Here is a 10,697-nt window from a genome sequence, read left to right as displayed (position 1 = left end):
TTTCGGCTTCAGCTTTAGCTTACGTTTCAGGTTTAATTTACATTTCAGCTTTAGCTTACGTTTCAGGTTCAGCTTACGATTTAACTTGAACTTACGTTTCAAATTTATTATAATTTTACTCTTATATTTGATCCTCTTATATTTAATCTTCAATTGTTTGTCGCTGACATATGATAAATGTCTACAGGAAATTCTCCAGAAAATAAAGTAATCTAATGCTCATATACTCTTGAGCAGCAATCGCTGACTACAGTTACTAGTAATATCAGAAATGTTATTTAGCAAATATAGTTAAATAACATTACGCATAATTAAGCTACTGTCCTAGCTACAGTTGTTATTTTTCTTTGTTGAGAGGGGAAAGGGGTTATCTATCGCCTAGTGACACCACTGCTGTGAATAATTTTCATAAACTAAAGCAAGACATAACTAAATATTCAAGATTTCCATTTAAGAGCGCAACTATAAAACTAAATTATAATTTGCTATGTGAACAAGTTCTTAGTGAAACCTGCAGAATCTGCGAAATTACAATTACTTATAGCGTTTGAATAGGTTGCTATTCAAATATATTAAAATGACCGATAAAACTATTACAATTTTAAAATGACTAAATATTTATACATTATCGGTTAATATTCCTACATTGGTAAGCCCCTAAATAACACCATAAAATATACTAGGAATTGTAGATTAAGTGCAATAAAATTACTTTACGTCCGTTTGACTAAATTTCTAGAAGTAAAGAATCAAACACAAGTGTTCAGCAATAAACTAGAAGTTAATTTTAAATAAAATTTCTTCATATGAAGAGAGCAAATAAACATTTGTTAATCAAATGTTTACTTGATAACGAGTTTCTGTAAAACTTACTTTTTTATAATAAAAATTTACTTTATAAATTCATATATAGGAGCGAATTTCTAAACGTTTTCATTATTCAAAAGTAATGCCATTTATGTGAAAATAAAATAATGTATAATTAATTAATTCAAATATATATATAATCATATATATGTAAATTATTTTATTTGTTGACATATTTTTTTAAAAAATTTTATAGATCTTGAAAATGATTTACTTGTTATATATAGTATAACACGACTTTTATACTATGTTAGGTCATAATACAACTTTTTAATCTGTAGTTAATATATTGCTATATATTTCTGCTTAATTTTTTATGCTGAGTTTAAAATTATGAAATTTATAATAATATAAAAATATTCTATTTATATAAATATAATAAATTAATATATAATTACATGTATGGGAAAAATTAATTATCTATAATAAATAATAATATGAACATATATATATATATACATTAATTAAATTTATTTATTTTTTAAATAATTATAATTAATTAAAAATAAAAAATATTTTTTAGATTTCTTATATATTTATGCTTATAATTTACTTTCAGTGAAGACTATACTCTAGTTTTTGAATTCATCTTTTCGAGCAAATGAGTGCCTTTTAAAGTTAAGGCAGTACTTAAAAATCGGTTCTAATTTTATAATATATTATCAGTTGATAAAAATATGGCGTTAGTGTTTATTTTTTGAAATTTTGTTTTTATATGAACAACAATTTAACACAATTTAAAACTATTTACAAAACTTCCATACAAAAAAGTTCAAATAATAATGAATATTAATAAGTTATAAAAAATAATATTTAATAAGAGATCTATAAGACAATTGAAGATATTAAAACTATATAAGATTTATTTGACAATTTTATTTCAAATTGCATATATTTCTGCCTAATATTATTATGTGAATAATTTAAAAATTTTTGTATATAAAAAAGTTATAGATATTTAGCAGTTTATATTATGATAAAATATCGTGAAAATCGTTAAACATACTTTGAACGGCGTGGATTTATCATGCATTTCTATATTAACTTTCTTCCATTTTACATTTTACACTTCATCATCCACAATCCACTTCTCATGTCTATTATAAATATGTGCTGCCAGACCAAGTGGTAAGAAAATTTCATATTATATTAAACCATAAAAATTTTATATTTCATTTATCGTTTTATATAAGCATATTTGTTGAGTATTGCCTTTAATAAAATATTTTTAATATATTATTTTTTTGCATATATTAAAAAAAATAATTTGTTTCATATATAAGTTTAACAAATCTGTTCATTTGGTAACATAATTTTTTAGTATTAATTTCTTCCACAATGTAATCCACATAATTTCTACAACTTCTATTAAATATAATCTGGTAGCACTATTACTTTGTGCGGCAGAAAAATTTGCATTCTCTTGTGTGAATTCGTTTAGTCGACGCCCGTTTCATTAAATTATAAATGAAAAATTATATTTTTTATTAAAATTTATTACAATAATATGTTTATAAATCACTTTGAAGTTGTACTTCAAATATAAATTTACAAAACTATTTGTAAACAGATTTAAAATAGAAGGAGTAAGCAAATATTGTGTTAAAATAAAATAAAATTCTCTACATGCAAAAAAGTGCACTTGTACCAAAATTTTTCCTTTCATTATTTTTATTGTTTTGATCAAAGTAGACAAAGTGAAAAATTTTAAAATGAAGTTTATTTGGTGTTAAATTGAAATTCAAAAATAATTATTTTCTTTTTAAGAAAATAGTAGATTCAAAAATTTAACAAATTCTCATATTTATAATATTTTCGCGTTTTTTTTATATTTCTTTTTGTTACAAAAAAAAAGTGCGTGTGGAAATTTGTAAATAGGCGGCGTGAAATACTTTTTTATTTCTTTGTAAAGTAAAAAAGAAAATATTTTGGCGGCTTTGTTTTCTGTGTTTAATAATAATTTCTAATTTATTCCTTCTTTTTCAGTTGTATTTCAATCAGAAAAAAAAAGAAAATTTAAAAAATTTGTGTTTGTTTTGCGAATTTGTCGCAGAGCGGCAATAAATTTTGTGTTTATATATTTTTGTTTTTTGTAATAAAAATCATTTATGACTAACTGAAAACAAAAACTAAAATATACAAAAAAAAAATTGCTAAAGACAGCGAAATTAACTGCAAAGAAAAGCGTATAGTGCAAACGGACAACACAAAAACAACAAACACGCGGAGTACAACGAAAAGGGAGGGGAAGGGAAAGGTTGAACAAAATTTTGTCAGTTTTTTTTGTACAGAAACGGCATTAAACATTGCTACAAGACGCCAAAACAAACGGTAAGTTTTTTCTTTCAAATTTTCATATTAATTATCTTTTTTCGTTACTCCTCCTCCTCCTCTCTACAACGAAACTAAATAGTTAGTATTTTATGATTTTGTTTGGTTTATCGTATTTTCTACTATTTTAAATGTGTTAGTGAATTTTATTGATTTTTCATTTGAAGAATATTTTACCGTTTGGTTTGTTTTGATCGTTACGAACTTAGTTTAGTGTCTAAATATGTTTTTCTATCTCTCTTTTCAATTGAATTTTTTTCTTAGTTTTTAGTAAAAACTGCTGAAAAATACAATTATATTATTTTATTAGTATTGCAATTTTTTTACTTAAAAATTTTTATATGACAAGTATATAATAGAAAAAATAATTAATAAATATATAGATAAAAATTTTTAAGCTTATTTTTGATATGAATCATTATTAAATTATTTATTATTCTATTTAATGTGTATTAGTATTAAAAATTAGAATTTAAGTTAGTATATTAATTATATATATAGATATAGATATAGTATAGATATAGTTCATATAAGTATTTAGATTTGTTTTTATGTATTAACCGTATTTGTGGAATGCTACTTTAAAGCACTTTATGACGCACGTTGATGCTATATATTTAGAAATATGGTTTTAGTTTAGTCCATTTTAGTATTAGTCATTTTATTAGGCCTTATCTTTGATCAATTTTGCACCATAAACAATAATAAAATATATCAAAATATTTAAAATTTCATTTGAAATCTATGATATCATCGTAAGTAGTATTATTATGATAAATTGATTGGGAACTAATAACAACTGGAGAATTTAGAATACTTTTGAATAGGGAACTACTTATTAATGTCTAAACTAAAACAAACTAAGATAATGCATTAACCGCTTTCACAACTGGTTTATTTTGTTGTTCTGTCCTTTTCAGCACACTTTGCTCTACTATGACCTACCATAAAATAATTCTACAAATTTTTTTCTTAAGCCATTATTTTTTCAGTTCTGTAATGAATAACCAGTATTTATTGAGGCGTAAACTTTTAATTTTATTATTGCCATGGTTGTATCACTCTGTATTTCTACTTATTATTTTGTTAGAGATTCCTTTTGTGAGATCTGTGACATTATATCTCCTGTATTTCCACTTATAAGTTTGTTGAAGATGCGTTTCGTGCGATCTCCAACATTGTGTCCTTTCTATTTCCACTTATTTTGTTAAAGATGCCTTTTGTGCGATCTCTAACACGTATTTCTGCACTTTTTATTTTATTATAGATGCCTTTACTGATATTTCTAACATTATGTCATTTGTATTTCCACTCCTTATTTTGTTAGAGGTGCCTTTCGTGCGATCTCCAACATTATGCCCTCTCTATTTCCACTTATAAGTTTGTTGAAGATGCGTTTCATGCGATCTCCAAGATTGTGTCCTTTCTATTTCCACTTATTTTGTTAAAGATGCCTTTTGTGCGATCTCTAACACTTATTACTTCTCCACTTATTATTATATTGGATATGCCTTTAATGATATTTCTAACATTATGTTGTTTCTTTTTCCACTCCTTATTTTGTTAGAGATGCCTTTCGTCGCACCAACCATAACTACTTCTTGCTTGCTTCCTTTATTTTTTCCTATAACCATGAATATTTCGACTTTAATTTTATATTGATAATAAAATATAAAGTAACATAAAAGGCAACGACAAATTTTATGGGGAGTATGGAAATCACCAAGTTAATAGTCAAACGCCGGGTTTTCATAGCTTTAAGCATTTTTATTTTATGCAGGCTTTATAAGATACAGTTTTTGGCAAGTTGAAACTATTTCGATTTCAACTTTTTTTATGTACATATATGTATGTATATGTGTATCTATAAAATTTTCGAAATGTAAAAGAGATGTAAACAATATATGTGCACTAATTAATATATGCCAAATCAGTTTGTAATATCTGAATGTTTTAAATTTTAAGATTTCTAATCGATTTTTGATTTCAAAACATCTCTTAACAAGATGTCCAGTAATCTTATGGAGATACGCTGTAAAGATATAGTTTTTTCATATCCCTTTCAGTCATTCATGACGCAATTGTAGACAGTACGCTGAAAATGCCTCACATTTGCGTTGTTATTGTTTACCATATACGCGGCGTCGTTTACATGCCTCTTTTTTTGAGGAGCTTGACCAACTCCACGATCTCTCACTCCTATTATAAGATATGTCAAAGTTTAAAGATGATTAAACCTTTGATTTTTTTGAAACGGTAACACAATGGGCGAATAGGACTAAGTGGATCCTTTGGATCACCGGTATAACCTAAACATACATTGTACTTCATTTTTGAAATGAGATAAAGAATCTAAAACTATACTAGTATTACAGTACAGAATTAATAGTATCTTCCTTAGCCACTTTCTAACACATTTAATGCTTAAGAAACAGTTTATATACTGAATTAGTCTAAGTATCTATTAATTGGAGCGATATAAATAAACTTATCGGAAAGGAATTGAAAGAAGAATCTTTACTCTTCTTTTGGAAGCATAAAAATAAATCATAGAGCTCAGTAATAATATAAATCTTATAGAAGATGTAGTTAATAACATTTTATGCAACTCTCTAGATTTCACTTTACTTATTCGAAATATTTGTCTGGCAAAAATACAACTAAAAAACTAAATGAGTTTTTTATGTTTATGGAAAATGCTATAAAGAAAGCATAAGAAGGAAGCATAAAGTGGGTCTTGATGTAATAACCGCAGCAGATACAGCCAAAAAACAACTTGGCTGCATTGCATTAAAGCTAGTCTAAGTATCTTGTGTGTGTGCTACTTTCATTGGAAAAAGTAAAGAATTTCTTAAAAATGTGGTTTTACTTCTTTACTTAACTGGAAATTGTATTAAGAAAATGTTGAAATAACTTAAATTGAAGTTTTACAATGAAGATACCACACATAAATTATTCCAAAAATGAAGTCACTGTTAATATTTTCGTTTAAAAAAAAAAATATTTTTTTTAATATTTCACTTTAAGTGTGTTACTTTATCAATCATAACCTTGAATTTACCATTTACAGTACGCCCACCTATTTTTAAATTACCTTATATAAGTAAAGAAAATGTATCTGTTTTGTCTTAAACATTTTTACCTATTATTCAGATATGGGTATATGATATAAAGGGTGTTTCATTACTCATGAAAACAATTTTTGCTTAACGAAATTACTTTTTATCTTATAATTAGAAAAATAAAATTTTAATATTATTTTTATACAAATAAAAAAAATATTTTATACCAATTAAATATAAAATAATAAGTTCTAAATAACTATAATTTAATTGACAACTTTAATGACTAATGATCGATTAAAGTGGTGTTCACACCGACACTTCTAAATGAAAGTGTAATTAAATTGTTGAATTATAGGATGTATTTTGAATGTTTTTACAGTTTATTAAGAACTGGACATTACTGTATAACTTTTTTTGAGAAATTATAAAAGCAAATTTCATGCTCTCGTTTCAAAATTTATATAAATAAATATATAAACTAAAGAATTTCATTTGTTTCATGTTTGAACAAAAGAATTGTGTCTATATGAACACCACTTTTCAACGTCAAAGCTAGCACGTCACTATGTTACTTAGGTACTAATCTACACAAATACATAATATGAAGTCTTTATTATAATGCCAAAATATACACTTCAATTTTCTATTTGTAAGCCTATTACTGGTATCAACATTAGTAATTCTTATAATTGCCACAATCCATTTTTTTTTAATTTTTCAATGATTTTAAGTTAATTTAAGGTCAGCATGAAATTTTAGGAAGGATGTCTCTTAAAATAAAAATATTTTATTAACCCTTTATAACCTCTATTTATGAATATTATTGCCATAGACCAGATGTCTAGGAGAAAAAAGGTTACTAATATGAGCTCAACAGGCTCCAAATAACCTAAAACCATTCAAAGAAAAAATAGGAGTTCATTTTCTTGAACGAAAAATTCAATTTAAATTCAATGGAATTTCAGTTAGCCGAAAATGTGATTGCATTAGATTTTTATTTATAATCCGTGACGATGTGTTTTCAAGTATTGACTACTGTCAAAACTACCTGATGCAATTGACGATAGTTGAATTAAATTTTTAGCTAACCGAACATCTGCTGGAGATTCTCCGAAATATGCATTTTAAGTCATGTTGTAATATAAGAGGATTTAAGTTAAATTATTTGTATATATTCCAGTACCTGTTACAATTAAATATAATTTTGGGTTAACTTTTGACTTGTTTCGTATACTGTCGAATATATTCGTATATATTAAACTACCTGTACCAAAAAATTATAGTCCCAACTATGCAACTGTTTTGGGCATTTCCAGATATTAATGATATGTGTTTTTTTCATTGTTAAAATTCGCTTAAATAGATGCCAAATTTTAGACTGCCATCAGACATTGTCAGTCCTTGTACCTTAACAGTTTAAATAGAGACTAGTATTATTTTATTTAAGTGTGTTAAAATATTTTTAATTAAAAGTTCTTAATTATAATGTTAATTTAATGTTAAAATTTGAAATCCATAGAAAAGACTGTGAAATACAAATAAATTAATAGTGAAGTTACAATAACTAAGTTCAACTAATACTGTAAGTAATGTTTATGTTTATAAAGAATAAATCTTTATATATAAACTAAATATATAAAATATATAAAAAAAATTTGGAAAATAAATATAAAATTGGAATTATTGGTAGATGTGTTCTTGTTTCTATGAATGAAATACAGTAAAAAAAACTACTAAAGTAGCTAACGAGACTCAAAAATAATAAAAAAAATTGCTTCAGATAAAAAGAATGAATAGAAAGTAAAAAGTGCTAGCTAACTGCATTTAAAACATAATATAAAAATTAGAAATTTTCAAGTAAAAAACAATTTTGAGTGTTAAAGAAAAGTTGAAATAATTTGATTTTAATATTAATTTTGATTATCTTAATATATTAGCTGTGTGTGAATTGTAAAATTTAATGTTATTCTCTTCTTCTAAGTTCTAAACTATTCAAACCCATTTTTGCGTTAACCCATTCTTTCTCTTATCATAAAATGCTTAAAAATATATTTCACATACAATAATTTCAATTCAAAATAAAAATTTTGTCAATAATATTAATACTTACAACATTTATTAGTTAATGTTATTGATTATTTATTGTAATAAATATGATTTTTAAAGTCAATTATGACGAAAAAGGATCCATATTTTCTAATAGAAACTCAAACTCTCGAAAATTTACTCAAAATATGCTAAGAAATTTCAGTCCATTTTGTTAATTTAATGTTTATAACGATTTTATTCCAATTATCTAAAATAATTTAGATCTAGAAGTCTTAATTTAGTTACTATTCACACACAGTCCTAATGTTAGATCATTAGCTCCTGCCATGATTTTTTTTGGTACTTTGTTTTGGTGTGTTGGAGTTTGTAGTCTTTTCAAAAACAACATTCTATTTTATTTAAAATTAATAATTTTATTTTTTAGAAAATATAAATTAGAAAAAATTGTTTTTATTCAATTCTCTTTATCACGATGACGAATAGTAGTTTCAGAGTTCTCTCTTACAGTAGTGATAATTAGAATTAAACTATTGTAACGTTCATATATGCGTAATCGACGCAAATGTCGACCGCACATATGTATTTATTATTGTAAGTAAGTTTAGTGTCATAGCTCTTGAACCATCTATGATTATATTAAATTTTGACGAAAATTATTACTAAAATGATTAATTTATCTTCAGTTCTTATAATATTTTCATAATAAATGAATGTTTCGGTTGGTTGTTTGTAGTACGATAGAGGAGTTTCTTCTTCTGTCCAAGTAGCGAATCGGCACTGTTTTGCTGATCTCAGTTCTTTAAGTAACGAGCACCGTTAAATAATGATTTAAGGATTTATGTTTGGGATGTACGACAGGTTTATATTTTATTTACTTTCATAATGGAGAGTTATGGCATAATATACTGGTGGGCCAGGCAAGTAATTGATAATTGTTTCTATATCTTATCTGCAGCTACATCATTCCAGGTCATAGTTTTCCACTGGTCACCACTTTCTTGGTTCTGCACAGTAGTTTTCTAGTTCTCTAAATATTGTAGCTCTTGGCCTATTTAGTTTAGATTTGATTTTTTACAGCCATTGTAGATTTCCATTTGAGTTTTGCTGTTCTTCAAAAATGATAATATATATCTTTTCGATCACCTTTTAATTTGCCTTTGTTCCTTTATAGAGAATGCTTCTGTTTTGTTTCTGTTTATTCGCAAGAATGTTTTGGCATGTGTGGTTTTCCATGATGGAAACTTTTCATCTTTACCCTTTACAAATGTCAAATGATATTTTTTTATTTTTTTAACATTTAACAGTTGCTTAAATTTGAAACTTAAAATTGTTGCACCCTTTATATAAAAAATATTTAGAACTTTTAAAGTACAGAATAAAATGAAAAATTGTGTTACGTGGGCATGTACTTCACATACTTAACAAACATAAATTATTGGCAGAATTTTGATGAATATAAAATTATAAATATGTTAATTTACTAATTATTATGACTCTTAATAATTTGAACTTATAAAAATATACAATAATTATTTATATACTCACACCCCAAATATTTACAATGTTTCAACGCGCATTCTTTTTTGAAACCTCCACATATAAAATATATAGTATATAGTACAAATATATATTTATTTTAACAATTTAATGAAATAATAAACATTTTTGCTCATATTGCTTATACAATAAAAATCTAAGAAGAAAAAAAAAATAACCTACACTGCATATTTATTTAAGTATTTTTCCCAACATTGTCATTGAATGTCATATCAACATTTTTAAATACCTAAAAAAGTTTTTAAATTTTCGAATTTATTGAAATTGTTTTAAAAAACCTTTAGAACATTTTTTATACATTAACCGAAAAGCTTTCGGAAATTCTCATTTAAAATTCGCGCGCTGTATATTTTCCGATATTTTAAGTTTATGTAGTTTGGCAGCACTGTCCTTAATTACTATGCCAAAAATGAGCGCGATCTGTCAGACAGTTCGTTTACGGCAGCTGTTGAAACCAGTTCACCTCAGTAGGGCGTTGCGAAAAAAACAATGGAAAAAAATATTGAACAAAGAGTTTGCATCAAATTTTGTGTTTCGAACGAAATTTCGTGTGCAGAATCGTTGCGAATGCTACAAAAGGCTTATGGGGAATCAGTTTTATCGAAAACTCAAGTTTATGAGTGGTACAAAGCCTTCCAGGACGGTCGTACGACCGTCGAAGACATTTCGCAACGCACTACTGAGGTGAACTGGTTTCAACAGCTGCCGTAAACGAACTGTCTGACAGATCGAGCTCATTTTTGGCATAGTAATTAAGGACAGTGCTGCCAAACTACATAAACTTAAAATATCGAAAAATATACAGCGCGCGAATTTTAAATGAGAATT

At 25.7% G+C, this 10,697-nt stretch overlaps 1 protein-coding gene and 1 long non-coding RNA gene across 2 annotated transcripts in view; both read left to right on the top strand.

The window, feature by feature from the left end:
- The first annotated feature begins 2,266 nt into the window (after nucleotides 1-2,266).
- On the top strand, nucleotides 2,267-3,135 carry LOC119684817. Its single transcript, XR_005252758.1, has 2 exons — nucleotides 2,267-2,453; nucleotides 2,854-3,135. It is a non-coding gene; the product is annotated as an uncharacterized LOC119684817 (long non-coding RNA).
- Nucleotides 3,136-9,194: 6,059 nt separating this feature from the next.
- The window catches only part of LOC119676420 (protein pellino), a 22,785-nt gene continuing 21,282 nt past the window's right edge, over nucleotides 9,195-10,697 (top strand). Inside the window, exon 1 of the mRNA XM_038087660.1 lies at nucleotides 9,195-9,229. Coding sequence (XP_037943588.1) covers nucleotides 9,195-9,229 — 35 coding nt within the window. The remainder of the gene's footprint in view (nucleotides 9,230-10,697) is intronic.

This window comes from Teleopsis dalmanni, chromosome 2 (assembly GCF_002237135.1).
Source record: "Teleopsis dalmanni isolate 2A chromosome 2, ASM223713v2, whole genome shotgun sequence".
Classification (NCBI taxonomy): domain Eukaryota; kingdom Metazoa; phylum Arthropoda; class Insecta; order Diptera; family Diopsidae; genus Teleopsis; species Teleopsis dalmanni.
The sequence above is the reverse complement of the archived record's forward strand: the minus strand, read 5'-3'. Positions and strand labels throughout refer to the sequence as shown.